Genomic DNA, 21,682 nt, shown 5'->3' on the forward strand with positions numbered 1-21,682 from the left:
GCACACCCCCTACTGGGGATGTACCCGCAACCAAGCTACATGCTCTTGACCAGAATTGAACCTGAGACCTTACAGTCCGCAGGCTGATGCTCTATCCACTGAGCTAAACCGGTTTCGGCTTATTTTCTTTATTGACTATTTTTTAAGGGCTTAAAGCATTTAATTTTTAAAAATTTTTTATTGTTGAAAGCATTACTGATTTGTTTCTCTATGTTAGTGGTCTATTTTATCCCTTATTCATTTACTTATTGCAGTCTTGGTGTTTCTGTTATCTGCTTGTTTGTGTGTACATTTGTATTAACCCTTTGCTCACTAATACATAGTATATTCTCTCCCATTTTGCTTGCCTTAATCTATGGTTTTTATTTTTTTTTAATCTTTCCTTATTATTTCTTCCATTATGTTTACATTTAGAAAAATCTTTAAACTAAATATTTACCAAGTAGATTTCAATGCTATTTTAAAAGTATTTTAGGGGAGTCAATTTTAACTTTGCTTCTTATGTTTGTTCTTCAATGCCTCTGAAACTCATTTGGTTATATGTATGCAGTAAGTGTTGACATTACTCTTTTCTTCAGATGGCTATCTTAATTATTTATTAATTTTTGAACAGTCATTCTTTCCTATTAACATACCTTGCTGACTATCATATAATAAGTTCAGATTTAGGATTCTGTATCCTGTTGAACTACATTAACATCATTGTTATACACACTGCAGGCTTTTCATATTTGATCCTTTTAGCCCACTCTCCCCAGTATTTTTCAAAATGTTCCTAGTTATTTCTACTTGTTATTTTTCCAAGGGAGTGTTTGGTTTTGTATTCTGGCTTATGTCTGAGAACTAAGATTATATAGGGTTATATTGTTTTTGATTTTGAGAAATATTGATTGATGTATACAGGAAAGGGGTATTAACCTTCATTGAGAATGTAATATGTGCCTCCAGCACACTCTTTTTCTATGTCCCCCAATTCAAGGATCGATTATCATATTTCCGTGTTTCTTTTAGCAAACGGTTCTATTGTGCATATAAAGAACACTTCCAACATTTTTTTAAATTTTACTTACTTGAAAATAAAAATTTATAAGATGCATAAAAATTGTATTTGAGTAACACATTTATTGTAATCTCCCTTTCTGACACAATAAAGCTCATGCTCACTTGAGTAAGAATTTTTGCCATTGCTGTTTAGTTAAAATTAACTTAGATTATTTTAATTTTAGGCTTTTCACCCCTTTCAAGCAGTGCTCTAGGAAAAAAAGAAAAATGACCTTTCCTGTCATGTTTAGTTTGATTACATTTGCATTTTTAGAGAAAAATGTTTTACATTTATGTATTCCTTATTCAAAGCAATTCTTTAAAGTCTGGGATTGCTACCATGAAATGGTGACCCCCTTCAAGTTCTCAGGATTTCCTATGGGCACACTAACTCTGATGGAAGCAATATAGGCATCTTCAAATTGCAGGAGTTGTTATATGTTATAGAGTTGTAGTGGATTAAACATATGAATAGTTTTCATATGTTGCTGTCCAGGATTGTTGACAAAGTTATTAAAGAAATAATTGAGTTCAGCCATTAAAACTAAAGATCTCTATTCATATATCAATCATGACATCAGTATAAGACTCTATCATATTTTTTAGTTTGTACTGTCGAAGTGTTTTCTGGTATTTTTCTACTTGAACTCTTAATCTCATTAATAAATCTGTCTGCTCTGTCACAGTAAAGAATCGTTTAGCCTGTGTTTAAAAATTGCAGTCTCATTCCTCTCCTTTGTTTTAGATAGCTTTGGTTATAAATAGTTTTGTTCTTATGGAATTGAAATCTGGTATCTTCTACCCTAAGAATTCTCCTTTTTCTGCATGTGCTGTTTTCAGATACAAAATTGGCTCTTTCTTACCTTTAATGACCCTTACTTAGTATGTCAGAGGACAGCCACCACGATCCCTGAAAATCTCCCTTCCCCATCCTGAACAGACTTTCCTGAGTTCTCATAGAGGGGCTGCCAGATTCATATAAAATGTGCTCTCGCTCAATGAATGCAGCATGTCAGGTGTCCCCTGGCCACCAGTGGGAGATGGCGCCATGTCATGTCTCTTGACACAGTAGCATTTTAGTTCTTCTGCTGAGTTATCAAAGCATGCGGTTACATGAACTGGGACTTACAGTTTCTAAGCCATCTTATTTTCTTTTAGTTCTGAAAACAATAACTTGGCTATAATCCAAAGAATTTTCTCATTACTTAACAGTTGCCTGGCAAATAACACTTCTTTTTAACATCACAAATGAGTTTCTGTTAAAAGCTCTTCCAACCTGTAGCCCTTCTGACTAAATTCCAGTCTTTACTTCAGTAATCCCTATCCTTTTCCCATCCTAAGTCACACTGTTTGGGTACACGCTACTCTTATTTATAAATATTTCCGAGTAACATTAATTTACCCGAATCTTGAGAAACCTCATTCCAAGGCAACAGAAGATTATTGTCATTATTTTGCTATTTTTAATTTATCCTGTCTTAGGCCATGGCTATTTACTCATTGTTGACTAATATGTGTAATTGGGTGACTAATTATCTGTGGAACTTTAAATAAGTTGCTTAACCTCTCTGTGTCTTGAGTTCTTTTTATGCAAAACCAAAAAATATGTAGAGTAATTTCTGAAGTGCCTTCCTGATTAAATTTATCACCTCATCTCCAGATAGCTGAATGCCCTGCTAATGACATGGAAATGAATTTTCCAATTATTTTTTCAAGGGAAAAAGACTATTTTACATTTGATGAGGAAGAGACATTTTTGAATGTCACCGAGAGTACAGTTCATAAATATAGCTTCCAAATTTTCTCATGTCTTTTCTTCTGGCTTCTTCCTAGAAAGTGTGAAGAGAATGCAATTTTAAACCCCATATTAGAAGATATTGGTCTTTTCTCTTAAGACATTTTATTGCAATTTAATAAACATGTCATAATGAAAAATCATTAAAAAAACTCACTAAGTAAAAAGTATTTTTTCTAAAATGGATGGTGAACATTGTTTGATGTTTAATAAAAGTGACCAAATTTAGAAATTTCTCATATATATGTAGGTAATTATTAGGAAAAGTGAATAATTGTTTACTGGAAATAGTGCTAAGAATGACTTGAAACCATGTTATTTTGGGGTGTATTAAGGATATTGTACATGTGTTGCTTGCTTGCATGCATTTCTCTTGTGATTTACTAAAATGGGAAACATATGCTGACTAATATGTTCCCATGCTGAGAGACTTATTGTAATTATTTTTCATGATGGCTTCATCTGAAAATGCTTCACAAATTGGCAGCAGAAGGAATTTATTATATATTGATAGCTAGTACTCTCTGCTAGTCTGTGTCACCAAAGGCTTCTCTCCTGTACACCTTGTCATAATGTGTGCCGTCACTTTATAAACATCTACTACAGGACTTTGAAAAAAAATGCCCATTGAGAAAAGTAGGGATTACCCACCCAGCTAACATCAAGCTACAAGTCTCAGGCTAAGGAGAATCTCTGTGAACATAGCAGCTTCCCATCACCCCCATTTTTGATGAACTATGTTAAAACCTAAAGACTAGTAGTGTTGTGTTATCCAGCACTATAACTACAACCCACATGTGTCTATTGAGTATCTGAAAAGTGTCTAGTCTGCATTGAGATGCGCTGTCTATATAAAATAAACAGATTTTGAAGACTAGACATATATTTTAAAAAAAGACAGAAATGTCTTGACAGCATGTTGAAGTGATATTTTATATATAGGTTAAATAAAATATATTGACAAGGTAATTTCACCTTTTACCACATTTTGAAATCTATTAGAAAACTTAGAATTTTTATGAGCAGCTCAAGTTTGATTTTTTTTTTTTTTTTATTGCTTGATTACCTGCGGATAAAGAATAGCTGAACACATTTATAATCTTAGAACTTAAGGACATTTAATTAACTTTATATATAGTATTTCTTTATTTAAACATTTTCCATGTTGTCTTCTATATGCATCATGATTTTTTTCTATTCCAAAGCTGTCTTTATTTTGTTTCCTATATCTGCATTAGCAATCACCTGCCCCTACCTCCTGGCCCATTGACTGTAATGTGCAGTGGTCTTCCCTTTAACATAATCTGTGCGGTTATGTTCCAAGAGCCCCAGTGGTACCCGCAATCAGGAATAGTATTGAATCATTTACATGTATTTATACATTTACATTCTATGTTTTTCCTGTACACATTCCTGAGGTGAAGTTTCACTTATCATTTAGGCACAGTAAGTGATTGACACTAATAATAAAACAGAACAGTTATAACAATATACTATAGTAAAAATTATGTGAATGTGGTGTCTGTCTCTACCTCTCAAAAATCTTGTGGTACTGCCCTCCTCTGTCTTGGGATGCTGTGAGATGATAAGATGCCTACGTGCTGAGATGGAGGGAGGTGAATCTCGGAGGCACTGTGACCTAGCGCTAGGCTTCTCCTGACCTTCTGGTGATATTTCAGAAAGAGGGTCATCTGTTTCAGGTGATGCTGGGTTATGGAGTAAGACTATGTCCGTGTACAGAGAAGTTTAATATTTTGGGTCTCAGTTGGCCCTGGGTAACCGAAACTGCAGAGAAAAAAAGACTGCAGGCTGAGGGGGACTACTGTGTACACCTTCAAAATCTTCTGAGAGTGTCAGATCATTCTGTGAAATTATTCTTATTTCCACATTGATTTCTCTGTCCTCTGAACTTAATGTGCTTCTACAAAGAACATCAGGAAGCTAACATTTAATTACATTCTATTTTAAAATAATCTCTAGCAGTGTTCACGTGTTTTTTAGATTAGACACATTTTGGGGAAGGAGTGGCAAGACATACATTCTTCCTTTGTTTTCTCAAAGGGATAATCTTCAGTGTACAACAGACTGTTGTGGAAGGTGATTACTATGTCCCCTCAGTAGCTGTAAGTGTAGTCTTTCTTCCAGCTCCCTCGTGCCTTGATAGCTCTCCCTTCCTCTCTGTAAAAAATCACACACATACAAGCAAACAAACAAAAAAAAAACCTCACAAAACATAGACACATGAGTCAAGATTAGGCTCTTTTGGGTGAACCAATTTGTTAAAGCAGTGCGTTAGAAAAATAAAAGTTATGATAACCAATAAAAAACAGAAAGGAAATTCACTATTGCACTTTTAGTCATCTATGATGCCCCCTTTGTACTTTTTATTTGTAAGTGTTCTTTTTCCTTTAAAAAAGAATTTTTTTTTTAATGTTCAGGATGATGCACGCCAACTCTTTGTGCTCGCTGGAGCCGCTGAAGAAGGTTTCATGACTGCGGAACTTGCCGGAGTTATAAAGAGATTGTGGAAAGATAGCGGTGTGCAAGCCTGTTTCAACAGATCCCGAGAGTACCAGCTGAACGACTCTGCAGCATAGTAAGTAATCATAACTACCGGAGTAAACCATCATGAGTAATTACTTGCAAATCAAGTATACCTCCAAGTCAGTTTTATTGCAGAATTGGCTAACACATTCGTGTACAGCTCAGGATACTCAGAATGACAGTGGGTGAAAACTTTCTGTCTTTTGTATGTGTCTGTAGATAGCAATATTGTTATTTCCTTTGTGCTTAAAAGTGTTTCAGGAGACTCAGGCTTGTGTAACTCAAATTGAGACATGTAGAATGGGACGGTTTCCAGTATATTTCGAAGAAAGTAATTGGAACTTCCCGAAGCTTATTCTCAATGTGGGTGTATCTCTAGTTTGGTGACTTATTTGGCTTTTGTCCATAATACTAATAGTGCCTGAGGACAGGGACCTGCCCAGTGCCAGGCAGCTGAATGACAGGCACCCTTTGAAGGGGCGCATGGTGATTCCAAGAGAGCCTCTCTCTGAGGAACATCGCTCTGCTCTTGAAAATTGTCCTTGACCACTGGTCTAGATGAATACATTTTGCCTCAGTGAAAAGCATAGCTAGGCTTATTGTATAGCATGTCATTTATTGCATTTCACAGCATTCAGTGTGTGTGTTACATTAATGATTTAGTGTAAATAAATGATACATGTAACTCTTAGCATATTTGTAACACTGTATTTCTTACTCTATATTTTAAATATTTTACAAGTATGTAAACTATATATATTATTACATATGTAATATATGTAATATTATATTAAAACTACATATGTAAAATTACATATAATATGTAAAATTATGTGACATTTCTTACTGAATACATATCCCATCTCTCCAACTGGTGTCACTTTTACTAGGAAATAAATATTCCTTGACTCAGTGAATAGCTTGTCTCCCTGTTTTATGAAGTCATATTATGATATGTTTTCTTTCCTAGCACTCATAGATTTACATTTATTTTGAATTCACTTAATTTCTACTTGTCTTGAGAGTATTTGATTATTTTCTCTCTCTGCCACTACACTGGCAATGCAGCCAAGTCTGTTTTTGCCCTGCATTCTGTCTTCATTATCTTGTTGAAATATAAATGTGCATTATTTTAGACTATTAGAATTATAGCAGTTTTAAGCAAAGAAATGAATTTATGAGTAATCAGCACATTTTAAGTAAGAGTAGCTTTGTATTTTATAGGGACAGTAAAATCTTGCCATGGCCTGTTTGGTTGTTTATTAAATCAGATTATTATTTACAATAAGGTATAACATTATGTATGTGAAATTAAGAGCAGATAAAGTACTATTGTATTATTACCAATACAATAAAAGATAACAAGATTCTTTTAAATTAAGTAAGAACAATACAGATAACTCAAGCTATTATATCTCTGTGTATTCTTGCATGTCAACACCAGATACGTGTACCTAAATATCTAAAACATTTTTTGGTCACTAATTTAGTGTTTGGATTGCTTTCCAGCTTCTTTTGCAATAAGTCAAATATTTATTGAGTTCTTTTGTTTGCAAGACCCATTCTCAATAGCTAAGGAACAGTTTCAGAGCTTATCATTGAAGTTGAAATAGTGGTGCCTCCTGTACCTGAACTTATTTTCTAAATTATCCTTCATGTCCTGCCCTAATTATTGCCCAGCACTGCGGGGACACTGTCCACGTTCAGCTGACGGAAGGATTAATTCCAGATTCTCAATGTAGGTTGTGCCTGGCCTATTAGCAGCAGCCTTACTTCCTGAGAAACCAAATCCCGCCTCCATACTGTTGTGCTGCTTGTCCTGATGGGAATGACATTTACTCAAGGACAGTAAAGAATCGTTCAGATTCTTTACTGTCCTTGAGTCTTCCTTTAACTACTCAGGTTCACATTAATGTCTGCATACTTGGACTTTCTGTAACATCATGGACTATACCATATAAATTGACACAAATTATACAAAGTAATTGCATTGTATGACACCACCACATTTTGATATCACAATGTATTTGGCATTATTGACCAAGAGTGTTGAATGAGTGGTTAAAATGCGCAAAAATTAGATTTGGAAATGGATTTAGGAAGCCAGTAAAATTCAGAGTAATATGTCATGTGTAGTGTTTTCCTGTGTGTAACCGAAGGCTGGTTGAAAGAGAACATTGAATTCTGCCTTTGGCCACAGGTTTTCTCAGTATATTCTTAAAAACTTCCTAAATCTCAACAAAAGCATAACATCTCAAACTTAAACAGTGCTGCCTCAAAAAATGAATGAATGAATGAATGAATGAATGAATAATTTTAAGAAACAAACACACGGTGTGCAGTTATTTTGGGTGATTTTTAAGAAGTTATTATTAGTCTGTTTTCTTTCTCAACAATAATTACTAAAAACTGTCCTTCAGAAACAAAGTATATTACATTTAAAAAATGGTATAAGAGTTTTGTGGCTGGAAAAGTATAAATACTTTGACTTAAGTGGGGGTTGTGTAAGATAGAAACTTCAACATCTGTATTGGCCATGCTAACTATTAGCATGTTGTTTTATTGTTTGTTTTCAGCTACTTGAATGACCTGGACAGAATAGCACAGCCAAATTACATTCCAACTCAACAAGATGTCCTCAGAACTCGAGTGAAAACTACAGGAATTGTTGAAACCCATTTTACTTTCAAAGATCTTCACTTTAAGTGAGTAGCTTCAAAGCATATGTTTTATAAATTAAGAGATAAAACCCATTGTTTAGGGGGAAAAAAGTGTAATTATAAAAATTTTAAAAAACTTATTGTCGGAAATTATAAAAAATTTTCTCAGATAATGGACAAAAGAATGTTTGGGTGAAAGAGGGCAAAAAACTTTTTAAGAATATTTATATATTTGTTTGAGAACAAATAGCTCTGCAAATTCCTCTTGCCTATATTTTCCACAGGGGTTTAAATAAAAATAGTTTTTGGCGCTTATTTCTGAATAGAAGGTACTCTCTAATGCTGTACATTTTGAGAAGTGCTGCCATCCAGTTTTAGGTAGCAAAAGAGAGAGTTTTATTGGTAGGATATATGTTTGTGGAAATATTACAAAAGAATACCTTTTTAAAGATTTTCATGAACATTTTTATTCATGCAAGCTGATGTGATGAAAAATGTTTATTTAACTTATGGTGTCCTGATGATTAATTAACTTACTGCAGTCAGAGCGGGAAGCACTGAATTGCAGTGGCTTTTGGAAACAGAGGGATCTTGAAATTCATTTTGTCCAGTTTTCTCATTTTATAATGAAATAGGCTCAGGGAAGTTCAGGTAAACATTGCATTCAGACTTACAGGATTATGTTCTTTTTCCAGTAATAGTTTTAAAAATATGTCAAAAACTGTTTCACTTTGCCTCAGGTGACTGTAATGATCTGAAACAGTAATGATGATAAAGCAGAATTTCTGAGAGCATCTTATTAAAGAGATCCAAGTCAAAGATGAATAAACATCAGCTCACCTCCTGAAGAAGCTGGCAGTTGGCAGCTTTGGGCAGCACAGTTAATTATCTGCAGCTCTACCTTTGAGTCCCTCCCTCAGTATTTCAAATACATTTGTTATCATTTGTAACTAATTTATCCCACATTCAGTGGTTCACATAATTGAGTTTTAATTTCAACTTTCCATAGCAGCTTCTCTCCAAAAAAACAAACATTGCCCTGCTTCTTAAATCGAGATACAGATCCTAATTAGTTTATCTGATCATGTAGCTTTGTGCTTTAACACATGGTACGGAAACTGGAGCATCGGCCCTGGCCAGTTTGGCTCAGTGGCTCAAGTGTCAGCTCACAGGTTGAATGGTCCCAGGTTTCATTCTAGTCAAGGGCACCTACCTCGGTTGCAGGCTTGATACCAGGCTGGGTGCGAGGAACTACGTAGTGTGTTTGTGTTGTAATTCATTGTCTGGTTTTAACAGCTGTTGTAAAATTTAAATTTCACTTATTTTGTGGTATGATTGGAATTAAATTCAAAATGAAGCAGTAAGACATTCTTCAAGAATTTATCTTACCCACCTCGGTGATGAGGCAGGCATACATGGATTATTTTGCTTTAAGGAATCGACAGGTTTATTTTACTATATTTTTGCAAAATAATAGAATTAAAGCATCCCTTCTGTCATAAAATGATTATCATCATATGAAAAATTTCCATTTTGTATAGAAATATGAATGTGTAATAGGTTTTGGAGTGCAGTGTTGTAGTTATAGGGTTGCTATGCTTGGTCCACTAGCTCTGCGCTCAGTCTCGGTCATAATGGTATCAGATGAGTCTGAGGGGGGCCAGCAGGCACATCTCAGGATCTCCAGGGTCCTTCCCTCTCCCCCCTCTCCTAAAACACACGGAAGAGAATTCAGATTCCACCCCTATTTGATGCTTTTCAGAGGCCTCATCTTTTCATGTGAAGAACACATTAATACATTTTTATATAAATAGAAGTTTAGAATTTGAAGGTAATTCTAATGTATGTGTGAAACAATGGCTAATGCTCTCTGTACAGTCCTATTGCTTATAGTATCAGTTCTTAGTCATTGTTTCTCCTTGGCTTGAGAATTAGGCAGGTGGCTTTCAAAGCCGGATCCTGGGATCAGCAGCAGGCAATTCTGGGCACTCAAGTTTGAGAAGCACTGGCTTAGAGTACCCGTATTTTCCGGCGTATAAGACGACCCCCTAATTTTACAGTTAAAACATAGGTTTAGGCCTACATTCTCTGTATAAGACTACTCCCCACTTCAAAGAAAAGACTTACTTTGCCGTCAAGATATGCAGGTAATTTTTGTGCAATTTTGGTCTTTTGCCCCCGATTTTCGGTTGACTTTTTTTCGTTTCAAAAGTCGTCTTATACGCCGGAAAATACGTAAAGGAATCTTTATGACCGGCATATAGGTGATCCTCATTCACTTCTACTTTAAACAAATTGAAGATATTTCTTGTCAGATGTCCTAATTATCATGTTACAGCTTTTTATTTTTTAATTGAATATTCCCACACCATAACTGGAAGATCTGGATCTTTAACATGGTAACACTAGTCTATTATTATTTGAAAGCGTTTAAAATATTCTGTAGACACAGTTCACTTATTTCTTCAACCAATAAGTACTTGTCTGTGTTCAGTATAGGGGATACAAAAGAGATTACAATAAAATTACATTGTTAGGGGAGGTGATATAAATATTTAATATTCAGCGGATGATGATTATTACTACAGTGAAAATGTACCATTTTGCATAGTGTTTCCATTACCTAAGTGGTTGTTATTATGTATTGAGTGGTCAGGAAATATGTGACATTTGATCAGAGAAGTTTTTAAAAATATATTATGTTTTTGGTAAAGTTCTTTTTAGATTGTGTTTCTTGGCAATTTAACAAATGTGTAATCATTTTAATTAATTTTATTTTGTTCTTGTTTGATCTTTATTACCAGCTGTCCTTTTTGTATCTTACTCATTCTCATTTATCATAGAATAATATTTATATAGTATTCTTAAACTCAGCAATTTATTAGCTAGACCAATATAATGCAGGCCCCTTAAATGATGATAAAAGAAACAAGACTGGTTGATGCACTCAGATTTGGTTTATAGGCCAATACTGCTCTGCAGGGAAAATTCTTTTTGCTGCCTGAGATTTAAATAGGGACCATTTTAATTAGTTCACTCTCTAGATAAATGGAGGCTTTAGAAATGTACCATTTTGCATAGTGTTTCCGTTATATAAGTGGTCGTTGCTATGTTACATAACATACCCTACGTGCATTTCAACTTTTGCTTACCTTAATAAACTCTTACAAGGAAAAGAGGAAAGAATCACTGTCTTTATACTATTTAATTATATTGCTACCCTGTACACTAACCTACAATGGTCTGCTGTCATATATTTTGTAAAACCAGTATTTTATTTTATTTTATTTTATTTTATTTTATTTTTTCATTCCAAGTTTCAGCACTATTCATTAGGGCCACCCATTTATTGCAGATTGCATCTCACCTTTTCTTTTACCCCTGATTTTACTTTTTAATTAAGGCAACCTGTTGGCCCCACTTTGAATCTGACTTGCTTGCTCAGCTTTTTCTTACCCGGAACGGTTTCTCCTTCACGCCAAAGCTCTGCTTCTTGCCTCTGAGAGAACACAGCGCTTGGTGGCGGGAGGCGGGGCCCGTGTCCTCACCTCTCATCTTCCCTGACATTGGCGAGTTGAATATACTCTGTTCTCTCTGCATTTCTTCTGGCTTCATGTGAACTTTTAGTGTTTACACATAGTGCAGCCCATTCACATGGATTTGTTTTAATGTTCTGTGCTAAGTGTTCTTCTATGTTAATATATTATTTTTTAAGGTATTTTTAGTTGCTTTGTTTCTCTTTACTCAACAATTTTTAAAAATCAGACTTTTTTTTTTTCTTTTTCATTTCTGACATTCTTTTCCTCCCCAAAAGTCCTTTCCTCCTTTCTTCCCATCCCACGTTCTCCCTGCAATTCTTGTTGATGCTGTAGAACTCGGAGCTTTGGGACACTTAATGAGATGTCTGACTCGTTTTTCCTCTTCCAGAATGTTTGACGTGGGAGGACAGAGGTCTGAGCGGAAGAAATGGATTCACTGCTTCGAAGGAGTGACCGCCATCATTTTCTGTGTGGCTCTGAGTGACTACGACCTGGTTCTCGCCGAAGACGAAGAGATGGTGAGTACAACCCCTGGGAAAGACTGAGCATGGAGCAGGGAGGGCTGGAGATGATGGCAGGAATCTCCCTAAGAAACTTTCTTGTGAATGTCTGAATTATGTGGAAGTTTGGGCTCTTTTCTCTAGTTTTTCTGTTTCCATCCTAAATGGGAACTATAATAAACACAGATGGACCATGGGAAAAAGGAAAAGACAACAGTTTATCTTCCCTTAACCCTCTGTGCTTAACTGCATTTCCTCTGCCTGGCAGAATTTACACACCGAATGAAAAATAAGCTTTGTTTTGTCATAGTCAAGGCTTGTTTTCCTTAACTTATTACATCTGCCAGTTCTAGCTCAGTAATCTCTGATCCATGTTCTATTTTGCACCCCCGTGTAATTTTCAGATGCATTTCAGTATACTGTTTATCTGGGGGAAATGTTTTTTAAGTATCAACTCAAGTAGAAACTTATTTAAATGGAAGAGTTAAGTTTAGTACAAACCGGAAAAAAGAAGATAGAAAGGTCAGTTTTCTATTGTTTAAGATCAGGTGTATGCAGTTACAGTGCGGTAGGTGCAGAGCACCTCATACATGCAGTTCCCCCTTTCCAGCGACACTAGGAAACCCACCAGTGCCCTTTTAGAAACTGCAAATACCGGGAGGCAGGACCGGGAAACGAGGTTCCCTTCCCTCCCATACCTTTATCGTCAGGGTGTTAGGCTAATTGTGGTTCAGCTTATTCAGTTTAATTTATTAATCTTTAAAAGACGTTACTTATCTCTTAATGGAAAGTTCAGTTAAGTCTGTGATGATGAGATCTTTGCAAATGTTTGCACTTGGCATCCCTAGATAGCAAGCCTCCCCTCCCCCCAGCAGCAGGCTTTCTCAGGCACAGGGACACGTGGTGGGTACCAATGGAGTATTGTTTGATGCAAAAGTAATTAACGACGGATGTAGATACTCATCTCGCCCCAAATCAAAGGGTGCTTGTTCTTAACATACTCCAAAAATATTTTTCTGGCATTTACTATTTTACAGCTAAGGTCTATCTTGTTACGCTATCTGTTATTCTTTTAAAGTAGTATTTCTCAAAATTCTTCCATTATGACAAACTGATGGTATCCTTTTTACTACAGAATCGAATGCATGAAAGCATGAAGTTGTTCGATTCCATATGTAACAACAAATGGTTTACAGAAACATCCATTATACTTTTTTTAAACAAGAAGGATCTCTTCGAAGAAAAAATCAAAAAGAGCCCTCTCACTATATGCTACCCGGAATATGCAGGTATTTTGCTTTCTGTGGGTAACTTGTCAAGTCATACAGATCCAAGTGAAAGTTCCCCTAAGTGAAAGTTCCCCTAAGACAAGACTTAAGTGGTTGATTTAATCCCTTGGTTTAGTAATTCTTTTCTTTAAAAGAAATTACTTATCGTACTGCATTCAAGCACAAGTAAACTAACGTATTCATTTTATGGAAAAGCTGTGTATTTTTTTTTGTAATGACTTCAGTTCTTCATAAATTTACAGTAAGGATTTCTTCATCTAGTTGACATGTCTTGCTTCTTGTCTCGTCTCAGAGACAGATGTACGATAGACAAACAAAAGCAGTGCAATTTATTGCCACGAACAATAAATGTAAGGGGTAAAAATGAAAAAGGAATTTGTGCGTTAACAACACAGGAGTCAGGGAAGGTTTCATATGCAATCCAAAACTTTGGTAATGAGGTGATTCATGGCATTTTACTTTTACGACTAAAGAAAATGATCTGCAGTAAGAAAAGGCAACTAAGAGACAGTCCTGGCTTTTCCATAATTAGCTCTTTGATCCTGAACAAAGCAGTTCATGTAGCTGGCTCCCAGTCCCGCCTTTACAATCAGAAGTGGGCTAAAGCATCGGTTATGGTTTAGTTTGATTTTGGGAACACCTGGACTCCTGCTGTTGAAAGTGGGTGCAAGGAAGGGAAATAAGGCAGATTATCTTAGCTTTCATCTGAATAATATTTTAATGAAGAGAATTAAGTCTCAAGAATTTGTTTGGTTATAAACAAAAATTTAGTTGGTCTTGTATTGAGGAAATTGTATGATAAGTATTCACTGCCTTTTTACAGGTGATGTTAAAACAACCCTGTGGTATCAGAGCCCAAATCCAGACCTAAGTCTACAGCATCATTAACCACCAGACTGACATTAATTAAATTCTCATTGGAGCCAGGGGTCAGGACCAGGGGGTGTTTCAGAACATATAAGCACACTAATTACTATAGCCCTTTTTTGTATACTGCAAAGTTATACTTCAATTCAAAATAATTTCATACATTTTCTTATTTTAAAACTTTTCTTTTTGAAATTTATAGTATCCTAAGTCAACTTATAATGAAATACTTTGTGTTTAGTATGAATAAAATTATTTATAGTACTAATTCCAAGATTGAAGTTATCTAGAATCAAGGTGGCTTAGTTTTGCCCTTACTTTAATCTGTCTTTTAGATTATTTTTGTCATTTTCTACTGTGAAGTAGCCATGTTGTACTAATATTACCAGAGTACCCAAATGCATTGATAGAAATCGCATACCTACAGGGATTTCAGAGCAACAAGGAATATGCTTGTTAGCTTTTTTTTTTTTTGTGCCAGGTATACAGTTTGAATCTTCACTGCATGCCTTAATTATTGACTCAGTTGCTTCAGCCTTAACTCTTAATTACTATGGCTATTGCTTTTTATAGAAGAAATCTATGGAGCCTTTAACTACTCAGTTCACATCTATCTCCATCTGCTTCTATCTTCCCCTCTGTTTTTTACCTACATGTTGGCAGTTCACCACATTCTAGCTGCCGTCCTATAATCTTTTAGCGCTCCATCCTTTCCTGGTCATATTTATTCTCAGGTGAAATTCTGTTGTCAAATGTAATTTCTCTCTAGAGTAGGGGTGTCGAACTCAATCAGAGAAGGGGCCAAAATCTAAAATCCAGCCTAAATCGCGGGCCGAATGGTTTACTGAACAGTCATAAACTGACAATGTCATAAACTGACAGCGGAGTGCAGTGATGACAGCGCGGTGCGGGCCACATTGCAAGGCCTGGCGGGCTGGATTTGGCCCGCGGGCCTTGTGTTTGACACATGTGAGCTAGAGCCTTGGGCTTGCATTTCCAACTACTTGTTGAGCACATTCTTGTTTTTTAGCACCTGAAACTTAAAGTAAACTCAGTGTATTTTGTTTTTCTCAAATTTCTATCTCGCTTTGAATTATAAACCTCCCAATTCTTCACTTTTTTTTTTTTTTTAAATCCTCACCTGAGGATATTTTTTCCCCCATTGATTTTAAGAGAGAGGGAAAGACAGAAATATCAGTTTGAGAGGAGCATCAATTGGTGACCTGCACTTACTCCGACCAGGGCCCAGGTCGGGGAGGAGCCTGCAACTGAGGTACATGCATTTGACTAGAATTGAACCTGGGACACCCTTTAATTTGCAGGCCAATGCTCTATCCACTGAGCCAAACAAACTAGGGCCCAATTCTCTATTCTTGAACCAGGTTATCATCTATACTTAGATATTTTCTAACACATTCTCTCCTATCCCCATACTTGCCATTTTTTGTTGTTGCTGTTGTTGTTCTTTTGTTTAATTAATTTTTTTTAATTGTCTGAAGTTTTATATATGTCTCCCTTTTCCCCAATTGACCCTCCTAGCTATTCTCACCCCAGGCTAGCCCCCACCGCCCCAGTGTCTGTGTCCATTGGTTATACGATTGTGCGTGCATACAAGTCCTTTGGTTGCTCTCTAGCCTCCCTCCCCTACCATTTGTCTCTAGATTGATCTATTCTTGTTCATCAAATTATGTTGATCATTATATCCCACATATGAGTGAGATCATGTGATATTTATCTTTCTCCAACTGGCTTTTTTGCTTAGCATAATGCTCTCCAGTTCCATCTATGTTGTTGCAAATGGTGAAAGTTCCTTCTTTTTTATAGCGGCATAGCATAGTATTCCATTGTGTAGCTATACCACGATTTTTTAATCCACTCATCTGCTGATAAGCACTTAGGTTGTTTCCAAATCTTAGCTATTGTAAATTGTGCTGCTATGAACATAGGGGTGCATATATCCTTTCTGATTGCATATCTGGTTTCTTGAGATATAGTACTAGAAGTGGGATTACTGGGTCAAATGGGAGTTCCTTTTTAACTTTTTTGAGGAAACTCCATACTTTGAAAAAAAGAGATAGAGGAAGACATAAACAAATGGAAGAACATACCATGTTCATGATTGGTAGAATCAACATCTTTAAAATGTCCATACTACCCAAAGCAATCTACAGATTCAATGCAATCCCCATTAAAATACCAATGGCATATTTCAAAGATCTAAAACAAACTTTCCAAAAATTTATCTGGAATAAAAAAAGACCTTAAATAGCTGCAGCAACCCTGAGAAAGAAGAACAAAGTTGGAGGGATCACATTACCTGATATTAAGCTATATCACCAAGCCACAGTTCTCAAAACTGCCTGGTACTGGCACAAGAATAGACATATAGACCAATGGAACAGAACAGAGAACACGGAAATTGACCCAAGTCATTATGCTCAATATTTGACAAAGGAAGCAAGAGCATACAATAGAGTCAAAACAGTCTCTTTAATAAATGGTGCTACGTGCAAAAAAAAAAAAAAAAAAAAAATGAAACTAGATCACCAATTTACACTATACTCGAAATGGCTAAAAAACTTACATGTAAGATGGGAAACCATAAAAACCCTACAAGACTTCATAGGTAGCAAAATAGCAGACATATGTCGTAGCAATATCTTTTTAGACACAGCTCCTAGGGCTACGGAGACTAAGGAGAAAATAAACAAATGGGACTATATAAAAATAAAAAGCTGCACAGCAAAAGAAACCAACAAAACAACAAGAAAGCCCACAGCATGGGAGAACATATTTGCCAATAATATTTCCGATAAGGGTTTAATCTCCAAAATTTACAGAGAACTCATACAACTTATTAAAAGGAAGATAAATGATCCAATCAAAAAATGGTCAAAGGATCTAAAGAGATACTTTTTGAAAAGGACATACAGAAAGCCCAGAGACATATGAAAACATGTTCAAAATCACTAGCCATTCTTTTCTTACTAGTAACATCTAAAATCAGATTGAGTAATATAACTAGCTGCCCAGAATATATACAGGAAATTGAGCTAGGCACTCAGTGAAAGCTGCAGTAACACAGATGGTGTTTGTATATTATTCTCATGCCATGAAATGAATCTCAAATGTGGGAGAGAGCAGGTTGGGTTTAAAGGACCTTGAAAACCAGGCAAATAGTGTTGTGTTATTACTGTAAGACGGAGATTTAAATAATTATTTTCAAATGAGCATTTGATTGAAGTATTAACTTATGTACATGTAAAAATATATACATACACAAATACTCAACATTTAATGTGAAGTTCATTGAATTTTTTAAAATGGGAATACTGATGTTTTATCACTCAGGTCAAGGGGTAGAATATTTCCGGGTTCCCAAAAGACCCATCATGCCTCTCCCCTACCCCCCTCCCGCCTGTTTTCTAAACATCAGTTGAATTATACAGTATCTAGTCTTTTTGTATCTGGCTTCCTTGATCGGTAGTATGTTTATGAAATGCACCCATGTTATTGTGGGTAGCAGTAGTACTTTCATTCTCATTATTGTATGGCAACTTGTTTTATGAATATACCATAATTAGTGGGTTGTTTCTTAAACTATTAAAGAATATGTTTTCTGGTAAACATATGAATATAATTATGTCAAGGGCACATTTAGAAACTGAATTATTGGGTCACAAACTATGCATGTGATTATCTTTAGATACTGCCAAACCATTTCTGGCGTGTTTGTATTCACAAGTCTTTAGTCAGTCAGTTACCTGAAAGGTGGAGTGTGTCATTCCTTTTTTAACCTGATAGCCATAAACCCCATTGTGGACCCTTGTACACTTTTTTTTAAATAAGGAAAGGCAATAAAAACATTCATCAGCATCCAGCCAGCATTTCTTGATCAGCCACTAGGCTGTAACTGACATACTCACCACCATCATGGAACTATAATAAGTTGGGATTAATAGAGTATAAGGAATAAGAAAAAGTAGGGATCTGGTATTTGGAGATTGAAGCAGGAACAAAAATCATGTGGAATGCTTTTTGTTTCAGGATTTTTCTTAAAGGGTAATATAGTCATTAAAAGGTAGTTAACATGGGGTGTTTTTTTTCATTTAGAAGAAACAGTTTCTCTTATTCTATAAGGAAAAAATACAGTTATGGAGTCCAACTGTTTTAAATAGCTGATTTCAATACTTAAGGCCCATTTTTCTTAGCTGTATACACATTTTAACTTTTCTCCTATGTTTTTTCCTTTCCTGTCTCAGGCTCGAACACATATGAAGAGGCAGCTGCATACATTCAGTGTCAGTTTGAAGACCTCAATAAGAGAAAGGACACAAAGGAAATATACACCCACTTCACATGTGCCACAGATACTAAGAATGTGCAGTTTGTTTTTGATGCCGTAACAGATGTCATCATAAAAAATAATCTAAAAGATTGTGGTCTCTTCTAAGTTTTTCCGTGAATGGTTAAAATGCATTCTCAAACCAAATGAGTACTTATGTGTGGATCTCTCTAGACTAGGGTCTTGCAGCAACACAGAATGTAGTGTACGGCAAACACATCTGGACCTGACCAAAGCTGTTGTGTTTTGTTTTTTAACCTAAGTAAAAATGTGAAAGGTGGTCCTGCATTGTGAACCTAAGGGCAGTGTTAAAGCTGGGCTCTAGTGTATTGATGATTTCTGTGTAAGTGTAAATATGCAAATGTATGTATACATGTATTTATAACTTTAGTTTTCCACATTACTTTTAGGTTTTAAGAGTCGTCATTTACAATTCTAGTGTGATTGCTTTGGAAGTAACAGAAATATTAAGTACTTTGTACTCAGTGCCAGACTATTGCCACATTAACCAGTTTTGAACAGCTTTATTTATATTCATGCCCTGTAAATTTTTAAGTATAGCAATTAATATTAGGAAACATTGCAGCCCTTACCTTGATTATTTTGTGACCCTAAAAATGTCATTTGTATAAACATTGCACAGACTATTTTAATAACATGATTTGTTCTTTAAATTTAATGCTTTGTTGAAATGTTCTTAAAGAGGATGAATATAACTTCCTTTGGATTATTTAAACATCGTACACATTTTATTTTATTTTTTATTTTAAGATCGCATGCTGATCTACAATAGATTTGGTTTGAAGAACTAAAATTGCATATTTTACTATTTTTAAACTTATAAATACTTAATTTTTATTCAGTTGGTTTGTTTTCACTTTGAATTTTAATATTTGGATGGTATTGAGGCATTGCCTTAAAGATGATGCCAAATTAATTTTTATACACTTTAAATAATTACCTTTTTATTTATAACTAAGTTTAGATGGATGATGAGAGCATTTTTTGGATAAAAAATATATCAGCATAATGAATTTGTGACATTCATTTGTGTATTTCCTTTGGGAAATCCCTTGTACCTAGCATATATTGATAGCTCCTTGTTTGGAAGATAACAAGAAAGATCTTTAAATATTCTGCTGCTGGTATAATGCAAGCTTTTAATTCATATATGTAATTAGTTTCAAATTTAATTATCACACTTGACTAAAATTACTTTTTCCCCCTTAGATTATTCAAATTTCCTCCATTTGCTTAAGTCTATATTATTTTTTAAATTGTACTATTATTTCTGAGAACGAAACAGGCAATTACACTTAGAAAATGAGTAATAGTATTTAATAAAGTCAGTGACTGTATGTCTGTTCAAATAAGTGTTACATATCAGCTAGATGTTGAATGTCAATAGTAATTTTTCTTTTGATTACTCATGATGTATCTTGTGACCTTGCTTCATCAAAATGAACAGCATTCCCCACCCTACTTGTCTTTTTCACTCATCTTGAAAGAGCTAGCCTTTCAGTAAGCTTGTGGGTAAGTTGTTTCTGTCATTTTGTTGAAGTATATTTGTTGAAATATGTGTGTGTAGGGGTGGGTAACCACAAACTGCATTTATATCTGTTTCATCTTGGGGATTTGTTTTTCTTCTTTGTAATGTAAAGAAATTTAAAATTATCAAAATTCCTTAAATGTGTTATGTTAGTTTAGATTCTTCATGTGCCTTTCATGAAAGATATGTTTTCATTAATTTTACTGATGGGAGACCTGTAATATCCATATTGTGAAGCTATGTATGAATCTCAACTATAATGAATAAATTTGAATCATGACAAATAGTTTAAAAAGCCACAAAGAAGCACATATTGGTGATCATAGTTGATGAATTTCTGAACTTTATTCTGTGTAACTGTTATTAATAAATCCTAATAAATTTAAATTTTTAAAATTTTATAAATCTGTTGACTAAACACACGTTTTTGCATTAGGATTTAAGTATCAGTTGATAGTATGTTCATTTCTTCATCTTTGCCAGCTTTTTATCATCTCCTCTGTGCCAGCAGATTGATTTCTCCCTGCCCCAAGTTTTCTCATGAGACATGGTATCACATTTGGAATTGACTGCCTGATACCTCCTTCTGAGAATTTATTGCCTATTCCAACTCAGTATGCACAAAATCAAATTCTCCCTTTAAACCAGTTCTCACCCTTACTTTGCCATTGTATTATAGCTACTCAGTACCATCATTCATTTAACCCCCGCTGGGGACTTTTTAGCCTTGGGAACTCTTATTAGCTCTCAAATCCATCTCTATTCAGCCATCACTTCTTAGAGTTCTTTTCCACTGCCTCACAAGTGGGTTTTTTTTGTTTTTGTTTTTTTCTTTCCATCCACTCGACCACCTACTAAGTTCAGATCCTTGCTTATCTTTCACTTGAAATGGCTTCTTAATGAAATTCCTCATCTCCCATTTCTCCTTTCTCTAATTCAAGTTATCCTAATACGGAACTGTGGCTGTGTGTCTTCTGTGCATTAACGTGCATTGGCTTGTCAAAATCAAATCTAACCAAGCCTCCATTCAAAACTCTTCATCATCTGAGCCTACATCTCCACCCCTCTCCTGCACTATATCCTAATAGTGCTTTGTGCATAGCCTGGGCTTTTCTCCAAACATACTACATAGTACTACCTTGAGATATGCTTAACACAATGTCAGAACACGGGGAAGTGTCCATCCACGGCTATTAATGTTACTGTCTGTATTTATGAGCACTTTTGCTTGTGATAGCTTTTTTAGACTCAACTGATACTAGTCTTTCAGCCTGCCCTTTGGGGAACTGCATGGTTCTGGTAAGGTGGCCAATCACAGTGCTCATCTTCCTGGCCATCAGCTCAGGCCTGACCAGTTCTACACCTTTGTCACTGGGCAGATGACTCACACAGAGCCATTAGTCCATGTTCCCATTCCTAAGGCTCCTAAGGCTATTCTGGCTTCTAGGATTGCCTTAGTTTCAGTACAGGTCTAAAAAACTCCTTTTATGCTTGCTGTCATTGTTTAGGTCCAATCTCTTGCTGAAAAGTCCTGACTAAAATGCATATGTTCT

General features: G+C 35.4%; 1 protein-coding gene across 1 annotated transcript in view; it reads left to right on the forward strand.

The window, feature by feature from the left end:
* Window positions 1-20,525, forward strand: part of GNAI1 (G protein subunit alpha i1) — a 69,735-nt gene extending 49,210 nt beyond the window's left edge. The window contains exons 4-8 of the mRNA XM_084897043.1: window positions 5,275-5,432; window positions 7,957-8,085; window positions 11,968-12,097; window positions 13,215-13,368; window positions 18,498-20,525. Of these exons, the coding sequence (XP_084753169.1) occupies window positions 5,275-5,432; window positions 7,957-8,085; window positions 11,968-12,097; window positions 13,215-13,368; window positions 18,498-18,688 (762 nt within the window). The 3' untranslated portion in view covers window positions 18,689-20,525. The remainder of the gene's footprint in view (window positions 1-5,274; window positions 5,433-7,956; window positions 8,086-11,967; window positions 12,098-13,214; window positions 13,369-18,497) is intronic.
* Window positions 20,526-21,682: the final 1,157 nt, after the last annotated feature.

This window comes from Pipistrellus hanaki (assembly GCF_964339955.1).
Source record: "Pipistrellus hanaki genome assembly, chromosome: 10".
Taxonomy (NCBI): domain Eukaryota; kingdom Metazoa; phylum Chordata; class Mammalia; order Chiroptera; family Vespertilionidae; genus Pipistrellus; species Pipistrellus hanaki.